This window comes from Peromyscus eremicus, chromosome 8a (genome assembly GCF_949786415.1).
Source record: "Peromyscus eremicus chromosome 8a, PerEre_H2_v1, whole genome shotgun sequence".
Taxonomy (NCBI): Eukaryota; Metazoa; Chordata; class Mammalia; order Rodentia; family Cricetidae; genus Peromyscus; species Peromyscus eremicus.
Window position 1 is genome coordinate 68,650,265 of NC_081423.1, and position 14,182 is coordinate 68,664,446.

General features: G+C 44.1%; 3 protein-coding genes across 3 annotated transcripts in view; 2 read left to right on the forward strand and 1 right to left on the reverse strand.

Moving 5' to 3' along the window:
* Ppm1d (protein phosphatase, Mg2+/Mn2+ dependent 1D) overlaps positions 1-1,696 on the forward strand; it is a 38,551-nt gene extending 36,855 nt beyond the window's left edge. The window contains exon 6 of the mRNA XM_059271413.1: positions 1,014-1,696. Coding sequence (XP_059127396.1) covers positions 1,014-1,571 — 558 coding nt within the window. The 3' untranslated portion in view covers positions 1,572-1,696. The remainder of the gene's footprint in view (positions 1-1,013) is intronic.
* A 3,914-nt stretch (positions 1,697-5,610) lies between these two features.
* Positions 5,611-8,054, reverse strand: LOC131917064 (uncharacterized). Its single transcript, XM_059270703.1, has 3 exons — positions 8,046-8,054; positions 6,582-7,088; positions 5,611-5,786 (listed from the first exon to the last, which is right to left on the reverse strand). The coding sequence occupies exons 1-3, from the start codon at positions 8,052-8,054 to the stop codon at positions 5,670-5,672; spliced, it is 633 nt and encodes a 210-aa protein (XP_059126686.1). The 3' UTR covers positions 5,611-5,669.
* Bcas3 (BCAS3 microtubule associated cell migration factor) overlaps positions 6,774-14,182 on the forward strand; it is a 109,321-nt gene continuing 101,912 nt past the window's right edge. The window contains 3 exon segments of the mRNA XM_059270704.1: positions 6,774-7,201; positions 8,890-8,977; positions 13,826-13,880. Coding sequence (XP_059126687.1) covers positions 8,895-8,977; positions 13,826-13,880 — 138 coding nt within the window. The 5' untranslated portion in view covers positions 6,774-7,201; positions 8,890-8,894.

Below are 14,182 nucleotides of genomic sequence, written 5' to 3' on the forward strand. Positions count from 1 at the left end.
TGTGTTTACACGTAACATGCCATGGCAGTGTGCATGTATGGAGATTCTAGAAAAATCTGTGGGCATTGGTTCTCTCCTTCCACCATGTGGGTCCAGGAGAATTAAACTCATTGTCCGGCTTGGCAGCAAGTGCTTTACCCTGCTGAGCCATCTCACTGGCCCCAAAATGTAATTTTTAAAAAGAAGTTATTTGTGCATTATATAAGTTTATATGATGAGAATAATGTAAGCCTGTAGGTCTTTAGTGCATTAAATAGGAATTTGCTCTTTTTCACCCTAATTGTGTCGTCATATATTAAAATTGAGAATGTGTTTATGTAGGTAGGTTGGCCTTGTTTGATTTATCAGAAAGTTGGGATGTTGTTACTGGCTTGTTAAAATAAGTTTTTCATGGGCTTATGGGGGAAAAAAAGGATTTTATGTAAAATAATTTGAGTAATTTCTTCAATAATTTTATTACTGCACATAAATGAAAGTATAGAGTTTGGGCTGGCAATGGTGGCACACACCTTTAATTTTAGCACTGGGGAGATGGAAGCAGGCAGATCTTTTGAGTTCAAGGCCAGCCTGGTTTATATAGTGAGATCTAGGACAGCTACAAAGAGAAACCCCACCTCATTAAATTTATGGGTAAAGAAATTAAAACATCAATAAGCAGTAATTTTGCTCTTTTCTGCATCTGGCACAGTGTGAATGGCTTGGCAGTGTGTGCTTGTGGCTATTCTAAGAGGTCTGTTTTGAAGCTTTGCAGTATCTTTTGGTCCAAGCTGTAGTTGAGACATAACTGTGAGCACATGAGTCTTCTCCATCTGTTGTGATGAAGGTGGGGCTCCTTTGATACCTTTGGATTGATTACTTTATTTGCAGCAAACCCCCTGCCCCCAACCTGGTGCAATAAATATGTTGAGGAACCAAGTGCATTCCATGATTTTGTCTTCTTAACCACGTCATAAGAACTTACTGTGTCACTTTATTGAGTTTTAGAGTAATTATTTTTCCTTTTCTTTTTCTAGTCACTGGAAGAAGATCCATGGCCAAGATTGAACTCTAAGGATCATATACCTGCCCTTGTTCGTAGTAATGCCTTCTCAGAGAAATTTTTAGAGGTTCCAGCTGAGATAGCTCGAGGGAGTATCCAGACTGTAGTGATGACCTCAAAAGATTCAGAGGCACTTGAAGAAAACTGTCCCAAAGCCCTGACTTTAAGGATTCATGATACTTTGACTAATACCCTGTCTGTTGGCCTCGTGCCCACCAATTCCACAAATACCATCATGGACCAGAAAAATGTAAAGATGTCAACTCCAGGTCAGATGAAAGCTCAAGAGGTTGAAAGGACCCCTCCGGCCAATTTTAAAAGGACATTGGAAGAATCCAACTCTGGCCCGCTACTGAAGAAGCACCGACGAAATGGCTTAAGTCGAAGTAGTGGGGCCCAGGCGTCAAGCCTCCCTGCAGCATCCCAGCGCAGGCACTCGGTCAAACTGACCATGCGGCGTAGACTCAGGGGTCAGAAGAAGATGGGAAATCCTCTCCTACAGCAGCACCGGAAAACTGTGTGTGTGTGCTGAGATGGACCTGGGAAGTGGGGTTCTCCCTACCTAGGATGTGAGGGCTTTTTAAATTTGGTGCCGAAGTTGAACTTTTTTTAAGGGGACGAAATAAAGAGTATACAGTTAGACTTTTTGGAATTTAACAGTTTTATCCTGGCCTTGTACTTGCCTGTATCATAAATGTGAATTTTGTAGATGTAGGGAATAAGTTGCTGTAAAGTGTGTGTAAATTTGTATCCTTTACATAGTAATTATGACAACAGGGCTAATGTCGAAGAAAAATCAGAAGAATCTCTAAGATTTTAAATGTGTTTAAACTTTTTAAAATGCTTATTACACACTTGTATATACCACTTGTGAAGAACACATGACTTTTTAAAGAAAATTAGTAAGCAAACTGGAAAAGTGATGTATTTTCCTAGTGATCTGTGCTCCACTTAATGTTTCCTAGGGACCATTAGTGTCTTTTAAAAATATTTTATTTCTCATTTCATAATCCATAACTAAACATTTCGTAGGAAAAGCATTGAGCCACGCTAACGTAGCTGATTTTAGTCTCCTTGTCCACTTATACTATGCAGTATCTCTTGACTTCAGTAGCATTTTTCTAGAACAGTACATCTGATGTGCTTACTGAAATCTCTGGTATAGAAGGAGGTGTGTTTGCCTAAAACACCATCATTTGTCTCAGATCAGTGGCATTAGGACATATAGTTACCCTCTTCTAGTGTTTGCTTAAAATACGTGATGTTTTTCTTGCTATTTCAATAACAGATGGTGCTGCTAATTCCCAACATTTCCTAAATTATTTTATATCATACAGTTTTCATTGATTATACCAGTATGTTCATCTAATAAATCAGTGAACTGTTGCTCTTTATGTTGCTGGCATTTTGTTGGTGACTCTTAATAGTAGGTACTAACAGTCAGTTGTGTGATATATCTGTGCTTTCTTGACTAGAAATACATATAATACTCATTTTTTGCACTCTGAGTTCTTATTTTAATATAGATCACATAGAAACAGACTAAATACTTAACAATATGATTCAGTTATAGTTTGCAAGTGTTCAGTAAAACTCTGGCCCCTTTCTCTGGTAATCCAATAAAACCTAAAGGGAAATACTATAGTACAAGAGTATATAAATGCTGTGTGTGTGTGTGTAATTGTACTCTTAAAGTGTTAATTTGGAACAAGAAGCCTCATTGAGGGCTGGGGATGTGGCTGAGTTGGTAGAGTGCTTGTTTCACACATATGAAGTCCTGGGTTTGACCCCAGCAATGCATAAACCAGGTATGTTGGCATATGCCTGTAACCGTGCACTTAGGAGGTAGAGGCAGGAGGATCAGGGGTTCAAAGTCATCCTCAGCTACAAAGTTATAGGCCAACCTGAGATACATGAGACTGTCTCAAAACAATAATGGATAAAACAAAATCAGAGAGATTAATGTGGGTCAGGAATTGTGATCAGGAAAGGTAAAAGGATTAGGGGTTTAGTGTAATTGAGTTTAACAGGTGCAAGGCCCTGTATTTTAAAAATATGTATATGATTGTTTTTCCTGTAGGTAAGTATGTACACCATGTATATGTTTAGTGCCCATAGAGGCTAGAAAAGGGTGTTGGATCACCTGGAACTGGAGTTACAAGTTGTGAGCCACCAAGTGGGTGCTGGGAACCAAATCAAAGTCCTCTGGAAGACCAGCCAGTGCTTTTTTTTTTTTTTTTTAAAGATTTATTTATTTATTATGTATACAGTGTTCTGTCTGCACGTATCTCTGCAGGCCAGAAGAGGGCACCAGATCTCATTACAGATGGTCATAAGCCACCATGTGGTTGCGGGAAATTGAACTCAGGACCTTTGGAAGAGCAAGAAGTGCTCTTAACCTCTGAGCCACCTCTCCAGCCCCAGCCAGTGCTCTTAACTGCTGAGCCATCTCTTCAGACACAAGGCTCTTCATTTGATAGTTAACTCCAGCAAAACAAAAGATTGACTTTGCTTGACAGATTGACTGTTGAAATACTGAAAACTTTTAGGAGGTGGGGTCCAGTGGGATGTCTTTGGGAATGCTTTTAAATGGAGTCACAGGACCCTCTTGATATTAACATGCTAACTGTGTAAATTGATTGGCTTCACTGACCTGTCTCTTCACTCCTGTACCCAGCACTGTTTAGGTCTACTTTTCACGTGTCCTCACAACTGCCACTAAGCAGTCCTGAAGAGTCGCTGAGTTAAGTTCTTTTGGTTGTCTGAACTTGGCTCTGTAGCTTTGTATCCTTCAGGAATCTTTTTAGCTATTACCAACTTTTCCTAGCACCACATCCTTACGTTTTAATTTCATTTAACTTTTCTTTGCTATATCATATTCTTTCTAAAATTTTCATTTGTTTCTCATTCATTTACTTATTTTGTTCTTTGAGACAGTTTTGGAATGTAGGCCAGACTCAGACTTGCTACCAGATTGTCTCAGCCTCTGCAATCCTGGATTTTAGGCATGCAATACCACAACAAGTGGGGACTTTAGGTTTTTCATCGGTAGTCATTTGAAAGGTAGTCTATCACGCTAAAAAATTTTACACTTGCCCAGCTAGTAATTTGTTAAAATAATACTGGGTAATAATCAGAACAAAGCTAACTCTCTTTCTCTGAAAATGAACTTCATAGTCCTGGTTAAGAAAAATATCTGGATGTGGCATAATGCTTGCCTGTAGTCCTAGCATCTGGGGCAGGGTGAGACAAGAGGATTGGGAGTTCAAGTTCATCCTAAGCTATTTAGTGAAGTCCTCATTCTCCCTGGGACCAACCAAAGTCAGGTGCTATATCATAGAACAGTGCTAATGAGAGTATACTACTTATTGACATTATCTCAAACTGATGGTGAAAGCAGATACCAAAAGTAAGTAAAAGCTGGCCGTGGTGGCGCACACCTTTAATCCCAGCACCTGGGAGGCAGAGCCAGGCGGATCTCTGTGAGTTCGAGTTCAGCCTGGTTTACAGAGTGAGATCCAGGACAGGCACTGAAAACTACACAGAGAAACCCTGTCTCGAAAAAACAAACAAACAAACAAAAAAAAAACAAACAAAAAACCCCCCACGAAAAACCAAAACAACAACAACAACAAAAAAACCCAAACAAACAAAAACAAAAACCAAAAGTAAGTGAATTGGGAGTGTCTAGTTTGGGTTTTTCCTCTCCTTTTTTATTTTCTTTTTGAGGCAGTGTCTCACCAGATAGCACAGTTTGGCTTTAAATTCATTATGTTGCCTAATGTGGCATCAGATTCAGTCATGCCTCAGCCTCCCGAGCACTGAGCACTGTGATTACAGGTGTAAGTCACCAAGGCTAATCTATGGTGTTTGTTTGCTGAGACTAAGTCTCACGTGGCCCAGTCTGGTCTTCATCCTGCACAACCCAGAGTTCAGTCCCTAGCCTCTCCACCACTAGCCGCCTACCCTGTAACTCTGCTTCCAGCTCTGGCTCTTCACCTCTCCCCCAAGCCCCTTCACCTGCAGAACTTCCCAACCACTCTCCCCTACTAGGTTCACACACACACTCACATTCGCTTAAGAATTAAGGGGCTGGAGAGATGGCTCAGAGGTTAAGAGCACTGACTGTTCTTCCAGAGGTCCTGAGTTCAATTCCCAGCAACCACATGGTGGCTCACAACCATCTGTAATGAGATCTGGCGCCCTCTTCTGTATACATAATAAAACAACAACAACAAAAAGAATTACAGGGGAGACCGAGGAACAACTAAAATGACACAAGGTCCTGGGTTTGGTCCTCAGCTAAAAAAAAAAAAAAAAAAAAAAGAGACAGCCTTTATTTGGAAAACCTTTTCAGCACCATCTAGGTCTAGGTTCATGTCTCCTTATGTCTGCTGGGAGCACATGCTTATGAATATATATATGTCTTGTGTAGAAGAGGCTGCCTCAAATATGTCGAAGGATGGTCTTAAACATCTGATTCTCTTGGCTTTTCCTTCTAAGTATAATGACAAGCGATCTTTAACATTTCTTTTAAATCACTATTTATTGGTTTGTGGGGGTGGGTGGGGATGGGGATGGGCGCTTTCATGCCATGGTACATGTGTTGGGGTCAGAGGACAACTTGTTCTCATCTTCCATGTTGAGTCCTGGGCACTGAACTCAGGTGGTCAGGCTTGGCAGCAGGGACCTTTACCGTCCCAGTCATCTTGAAGGCCCTGAGAGGTCTTTTGACCCTGAAGTTAAACTAGAAGACGAATTGAACCTGTTCATTACATGGCTACAGCAGCTGCCTATTCCCCGCCTATCTCAGGAAACCCTAGAGTCCCATCCAGAGACCACTGGCTTAGAACCACAACAGGAAAAAAAAAAAAATCCTTTCCTACTCCCATTGTGGTCAACTGAGACATTTAAGTTAGAGTCTCATAGCCACTGAGCTGTATGCTTCCCCGGGGTCCACGTCAAAACTGCAACATTCTCATTCATAAAACGTTCTCATTTCCCCCCTTTTGTTTCTACATTATGAAGAGCTCAGTAAGGAAGTCCCTTATCATTTGAGGGTAATGATACAGTCATTTGAGAGGAGGTCTCAAAGTGATGACACTGGACTGGCTTGGAACTTGCTATGTAGACCAGGCTGGTCTCTGCTTCCCAAGTACTGGAATTACAGGCATGTGCTACCCCAATCCCTTAAAAAGAGATTTTAAACATAGATTTAGGCACAGGGTTAATAACGTGCTCAGGGGAAAGATAAAGCACAGATGCGAGAGTGGGTGTGGGTTTCTCAAGTGAGAATTCCGGGTGTATGACTTGTTGAGACTCCAAGGACCCTTAAGATCTTCCCAGTGCCCACCTTGCAAAGCCCCAGACATCCCTATTAGAATCTCTATGGATCCCTGTATTGCCCAACAGGTTCCCTCTAAAGTCTGGTGCCTCTTCATTTCTAGATGTTCACTAACATCCATATCTATGACAGTAACCGTTAAGGACCCCAACAAAATTTCTTACAGGCCCCTTATTCAGATCTTATTCAAACACGTACTCGGCTGCCGGGCTGACCAGGGACCAGCCAGCCTAGACTCCCGGAAGGTAAACACATCACCGCAGGCGGGGCGGAGGGCGGGCTAGGGCAGTCTGAGTGGCCAGGAAAAAGTGATTGGCAGCTGCCACGTCCACGTGCTTTTAGCTTCGAATCAGCTGTCGCGAGAATTCGATGTAAACACACCAGTGTCCCTGGCCTCGGGCTCTGCGCCGGAGACTCCTGGCTGAGATCGGCAGGTGTCTGGAGCGGGCTGCATTTTCTTAAAACAGAAAAGCCACCGAGGCGCCTCTTCCAGGCCGGCTGACACGCCTGCCTTTTCTCCCCTGCATTCGCAACCGAACCTGACCCGCCCGCTTCACCCGAACTTCCATACTGTTGTGTTTTCCCTCCAGCCCCAGCGGATTGGATGGATTCCGAAGGCGGGTCCGCCTCTTTCCTACTTGCTGGTTGGCGAAGCTGACCTCCAAGGGCGGTGCCGCGCCGGGGCCAGTTTGCTCCTGGGATTGGCTGGTGCGGGGGTTCCGCCGAGGTGTGGTAGGAAGTGGTAGCCGTCAATCACGAGGGAGACTCCAAACAGTGAGCCTGGAGCTGTAGAACAGCGTTTACCGGCGGAGCGGCCGGTGAGAAGGCTGGCGGGTCCTTGGCGTGGGGGAGGCTTGGAGAGGAAAAGGGACAGGCAGTATGAGGGGACAGGGCTCGGCCAGCCCCAGTTGACGTGGGGGAATGGTGTTGAAACTGGAGGAGAGCTGGGCAAGAGGCCAGAGGGCGGCCGGGGGCAGTGGTGCCTGGGCTTTGGAGGTGAAGTGGGGAGGGCTGTTCCCTTGGCTTTGGGGAGAGTGGGGCCTGAGGGGCTTGCGAGGAGCTGTCCTCAGGTGACAAGGCCCTTAAAGGACAGAGGTAGGGAGACTGGTTCGGTAAGAAAGGGTGGAATGAAAAAGAGAGTGCTGAGGGGGTCTGGTGAAGGGTACTGCCCGAGAAAGGGTTACCTGGACTAGTTGGAACAGGGGTGTTTGGGTTGTCTAGGAGTGTGGGGATCAACAGCGTGGGAGTTTTCACAGGAGGTGGTAGAGTGCACCCTACTTAAAAGTGGTGTTTTTAGGCTCTTTCCAGTTTACCTCCAGGCTGTGGGCTTTCTTGAACCCTGTAAGAAATCTTTAGTCCTGTTGTCAACCCCACTTTAACCTTAACCGGGTAGACTCTATGCTCTTAAAACCACCTCAGTGATTGGGAAGCTCATTAGATAGTCAAAGACCAGGACTTCCTTAGACAGTGGGAAAAGCCAAGGGGCTCCTGACATCATATGGGTTTATATTACGTGTTTGTTTACAGGCTGGCGATTCTGTTACAATAGTTGGAGGTTAAAAAGTATTTAAATGTGGCTACACAGTTTTACACACTGGTCCTCAACAGATTTATTTGAGGGTAGCATGGTATCATGTCACTTCCATGTGGTCTTTGTCTCACGTGGGCCATCCTTTATGGAAGTGGCTATGTAGCTAAGGTTGACTTTGAACTCCTGCTCTTCCTGACTTCACCTCTCAGGTGCTGGGGTGATAGGCATGGATCACCATCCCCCTGGCCAGTTTTTTTTTTTTTTTTTTTTTTTTTTTTTTTTGGTTTTTCGAGACAGGGTTTCTCTGTGTAGCTTTGCGCCTTTCCTGGAACTTACTTGGTAGCCCAGGCTGGCCTCGAACTCACAGAGATCCGCCTGGCTCTGGCTCCCGAGTGCTGGGATTAAAGGCGTGCGCCACCACTGCCCGGCTTTTTTTTTTTTTTAATCTTTAAGACAGAGTCAAACTAAGTACCTCTGGCTTGTGTTGCCCTAGAACTCACGGCAATTCTCTTGCCTCAGCCTCCTAGGTGCTGGGATTACTGGTGTGTTCTGCCCCACTGTGTTCTGTTTGTTTTTGTAAGTGATCTGTGTTAAGAGTTCCCATTTGGTTCTTATTCTCTTATCATTCTCTGTGTCTTTGGAGCCTGTCCTGGAACTTGCTCTGTAGACTAGGCTGGCCTCTAACTCACAGAGATCCACCTGCCTCTGCCTTCTGATGCTGGGATCAAAGGTGTGCACTACCACTGCCTATCTTAGAAAACAAAAGAATCTTCCTGGGTGTGGTAGCACACACCTATAATGCCAGCACTTTGGCGTTCAGGTCTCTGGGAGTTCCAGGCCAGCTAGAGCTAAATAGTGAGTTTCTAGGAAACTTCAGAGTTTATCACAGCTTGGAAAAGGGATCTTTAGTGAGTAATCGTAAAACTCTGCTTCCCAACTCGAATGATGTATTTCTTTCTTTTGCTCTGGAAACAGGTCTTATGAACGACACGATGGCTACAGATTCTCCTAGGAGACCCAGTCGTTGTACTGGTGGAGTTGTGGTTCGCCCGCAGGCTGTCACGTAAGCACCTTTTAGAAAAGAAAGCCCTATAGCTGAAGAAAACATTATTATTATTCTCTTTGCTTTTTCGAAATCAAGGTTTCCCTGTGTATCCCTGGCTTGTCCTGGAACTATGTAGACCAGGATGGCCTTGAACTCACAGAGATCTGCTTGTCTCTGACTCCCAAAGTGCTGGAATCCAAGGTGTGTGCCACCGCACCCAGTAAGAAAACGTTCTAAATAACAACTTCTATTCAGATTATCTGTTTGGATAGTTCTTGCTTTTATAAACATTTTGTACTTTTTGGCCATGCAGATGAAGTGAAAGGAACAGTTGGTGGGTTTAGTTGACATACTCAACACATTATAGAGTACGTGAGGGTGACTGCTAATCCCTGAAGAGCAGTGTGAATGCTTGGGATGATCTTAGGGGTAGAGCACTTGCCTAACTTGTGGGAGGCTCTGGGTTTGATTCTCAGCATCAACAAAAATGTAAAATCTAAAAATCAGTGTTTTTAAACTCTAGGTTCCACAAGTTAGTGGGTTGTTAAATTAGTTTAGAGGGTCATGATCAGTATTTGAAAAAGAATGAAATAGGAATTGGGAATATAAGTCATTGTTGGGTTCTAGCCTACTCAAATTCTGGACTCCATCTCCAACACCACAGACATACACAAACACGTCAAATGTTTATATTATACATATAAAACAAACGAGAGTTGGTTTTTGGTATGTGCAGAGGTATATTCATACTTATGTATATGATGACTAAATTGTGATGTAAAATGTATCTGTTGTTTGTTGTGTTACAAAGAGGGCATTTCTATATTTTAGGTATTCTTTGACATGGTAGCTATACTTTCTAGGAGTTTATAAATCAATGTGGTTTAAAGAAATACATAGTTGAGAGGAGGGGGGCAGTGGTGCACGCCTTTAATCCCAGCATTTGGGAGGCAGAACCAGGTGGATCTCTGTGAGTTTTAGGCCAGCTTGGCCTACAGAGTGAGATCTAGGACAGGCACCAAAACTACACAGAGATAACTGTCTGAAAAACCAAACCAAACCAAACCAAAAAATCCATAGTTGAAATTATTGTAATCACTATATAAGAAAAGATGCCAGCAAAATAGCCTGAGTATTTAGAGGGATATTTTAGTGGTGACAAGGCTTCATGAGAAGGTAACATTTGGGGGCTTGTCAGGATGGCTCAGTGGGCAAGAGAGCATGTTACCAATCCTGAGGATCCAGGTTTTATCCCTGGGACCCATCGAAAGAAGGAGAGAACCAGCTCCTCTGAGTTGTCCTCTGACCTTCGTGTGCACACACCCTGCCTCCTAGACACACAGACACAGCTGTGTATGCACCTATATACATACATATGTTTCATATACATACACACATATTTCATATACATACATATGTATGAAATAGAATATAATTAAAACAATTTTGGAAGAAGGTAACATTTTGAGTTTATCTTTAAAGGCTAGAGTTTGGACTTCGCCTTTTTGGCGAAGAGAATAGCATAACATAAGGATTAGGAAAACTGCTTTTTTGGGGTTTTGAGACAGGCTCATGTTTGTCTTACACTTGCTATGTAGCAGAACTGTCTTTGAACTCCTGAGTCTCTCTAGATGAGATTCCAAGCCTGTGTGTCCACTCCCCGTTTCTTTTTGACAGGTTGTTTCTATGCAGCCTTAGCTGGCCTGGGACATGCTGTAGAGATCATGCTGGTCTCATAGAGGCCCACCTACCTCTCCCTCTTGACTGCTGGGATTAAAGGCGTACATCACCATGTCTAGCCCTTGTTTTTTTTTTTGAGCTGAGGATTGAACCTAGGGCCTTGTGCTTGCTAGGCAAGTGCTCAATCACTGAGCTAAATCCCCAACCCTTGTTTTAGTGTTTTTAAGAAAGGATTCTTCTATGTTGTCCTGGATGGCTTGGCACTGACTCTGAGCCCAGGTTGTCCTTAGATTAGTAGCAGTCCATTCTTAGCCGTCCAAGTGCTAGGATTACAGGCAGGTGTGATGACACCTGATTTTTTTGTTTGTTTGTTTGCTTTGTGTATTTCAAGACAGGGTCTCACTGTGTAGCTCTGACAGTCCTGGACCTTACTATGTAGACCAGGCTGGCAGAGATCTGCTTCTGCCTCCCGAGTGCTAGAATTAAGAGCACATGCCAATCTGCTCCTCTGGCTTTTCTTTTTTAACTGTTTCACTGTGTAGTTACACTGTCTTCAAACTCACAGTCATCATCTTTCCTCTGCATTCATAGTGCTGGGATTACAAATGCAGTCCATAGTTTATGTGTCTTAAAATTCTCTTAGCAAGCATGGGGCAGTGGTTCAGACCTGTATTCCTAGGACTGGGGCGGCCGATGCAGGAGTATAGTGAGTTTGAGGGCAGCTTGGACTAGATAGAGTGTTCCAGGCCAGTCTGGGCTATGTAGCGAGATGATGCCTCAGAAAAAAAAAATGCTTAGAGGGAATAATATTTTAGATCATTTCCTTTGGGTGCTTTAGTGTATTACAAAAGACAGTCTTCTCAGACTAAAAAAGGCCTATGTACTCAGTGATATCATAATACTACTGCCTTTCCCTCTTCTGTACTCTCTAGAGTTGAATTTCTTTGTGATATTTGCTATGGCATCTAGTTAAACATGTTATTAGCTGTGAGTTAGGTTACTATTTTAATCTCCCTTTATAGGTGAGGAAAACAGCAGAGAGGAGAGCTTGTCATTGGGAATAGCCAGGACAGGGAGCCGGCATGGAGCCCAGCTAGTGGATCTCCAGGGTCTGTGTTCTCACTTAGTATTCCTGCTACCCCACCATGTGGTGTTCAAACCACAGTAATGATTTTTGTTACACAGATGATTTTAGGGTTAGGAAACATAATCTTGGGCACAGCATTCTGCCTTCTTTTGACAAATAGTGCTTGAGCATCGACTTTCCACTTGCACTGGTGACAGGTTCTGGATGTAGAAGGTGGATATGAGAGATGGGGTGTTTCCTTTAAGGAAGCTTATAGTCTAATGGGGAAACAGACAAGGATGCCATCTGAGCCTTGTCAGAGGAAGGAAGGGAGTGTGCGTGGAAGGGCCCTGAGGAAGCCACTGGAGCTGGGAGTCTGGTGAAGGAAGGACTAGTGGAAATTGAGTAGAACAAGGTACCTTGGAAGAACCTGTGTCAGGGCAGAGTGTGGTGTGTTCTAGGAATCGAAGCTGCCTGTGGCTGAAGAGTAAGAGATGAAGGTGAGCCTGGCAGAGTTGGCAGTGATTCTGTCTCTAAGGCACTTTGTTTTTTGTTTTTTTTTTTTTGAACAATTTAGGGAAACTCTTTCTCTTTTCTTCTGAGGTAGGGTCTCATCCCAGCCTGGCCCTTCCCTAACTTCCAGCCCCCTATTCCACCTCAGAGTGCTGACATGTGTAACAAGTGTGCACCTAGTTCATGCAGTGCTGGGGATGGAACCTAGGACTTGGTGCATGCCAGCCAAGCACTCGGCCAACTAAGCTACATGCCCAGCATTTTTTCCCCCCAATTTTGTTCTTTGAAACAGGATCTCCCTCTAGCTGGGACTGGCCTCGAACTCAGGGCAGTCACTCTTTGGTGCTGGGATTATAGGTGTGAGCTGTCACAATCATTAGCCCTGTTGTCTTCAGTGGCATCTGTTCACGTCTTTCAGAAATTTTTAGTATTTTGAAGAAATCGTTTTTCTCCACTTACTGATATCCATATCCTGACTATGTCTTCATAGACATAGTCTATGACAGCTGGGGCTGTCATTAAGTAGTAGGCCGTTTTCCTCACTGTGTGGTGCTTTGGTTCCATCCCCAGGATGTCATTTGTTTAATGTCCTTAACATCATTGTTTTTCTTTTCTTTTTTGTAGTGTTGGAAATTGAACCTAAGGCTTCATACATGCTGAGGAAGAGCTCTCTATGGTTGAGCTATTTCCCCAGCCCTGCTTCCTCACTTTTATAACTCACCTTATGCTTGCTCTTTTTGTTGTTGTTGTTGTTTTTTGAGATGAGGTTTCTCTGTGTAACCCTGGCTATCAATCTGGAACTATGTAGACCAGGCTGGCCTCAAACTCACAGATCCACCAGCTTCTGCCTCCCTCCCGAGTGCTGGGATTAAAGTCATGTACTACTTCTGCTAGCTTGTTTTAGTTTTTTGATACAAAGTCCGATTCCATAGGCCAGGCTAGCCTGGGACTCATGATCTTCTTGTTTCAACTTTTCTAAGTGCTAGGGTTACAGTTGAGCTGTCACACCCAGGCTTTCATACTGCCCTCCTCTTTTTGTGACAGGGTTGCACTATCTTGGAACTGGCCAAGTAGGCCAGGGTGACTGATAAGTCTGGGATTATATACATGCACCACCTGCCCAGCTTTTTTTTTTTTTTTTAATGTGGGTTCTGGGGATTGAACAGGCCCAAGCAGCCCACTGAGCTGTTTCCCCAGCACTGAACACTTGTTCTAATGCCTGCATCTGGAGGAAAATACTACCAGAGGTCAAGGACAAGGTTCATCACCTGTTGAAAGAGACGGGCAGGAAATTCTGAGTCGCTCTCTCTAGCATTAGCGTCCAGTCCTACCTTAGGCCGGCCGCCATCAGTCCTCCAAAGTGACCGTTGTTCAGTTAGGAGCTTGAGACTTATGCTTTACAGTGATAGAAACCTCGACAGGTAGAGACGGCTGTAGACTCAAGAGATGAGAGCATGGGGAAGTGGAATGATCAGGTGACGAGAGCTGGCCTGCTTTCCTTCCTCTTGTTTTCCTGGGATAGTGAATTTATTAGGCCTTGTGGGTTGAGCTTTTCTGTGTTCTGCATTAGCCTGTCTGACAGTTTTTACCCCTCTCTCCTTTGCCAGGGAGCAGTCCTACATGGAGAGTGTCGTGACTTTTCTGCAGGATGTTGTTCCACAGGTAAGCGAGTGTGAGTACAGAAATGGTCACTTGGCTTTTGGGTCAGGAGACACTGGAATCCTGTTTCCTGAACTTGACTAAGTGAGTAGTTTCAGAGAGTCTTGGTTTGGCACGCTGAGGGTCAGTAGGGCGGAGCTGTGCCTGTGCCTGTGGGATGTGGCTCACTTTTGTGATGGCAGGGGCTTGTTATTCTCTTAGGACTTGCTTTTCCTGAGCAGAATCCGGGGGGATTTGAGTTGTGAGTCGGGACTCTCTGTTGGATTCCTCTCAGTGCTAGGAATCAACCCCAGGCCTGGTTGCAT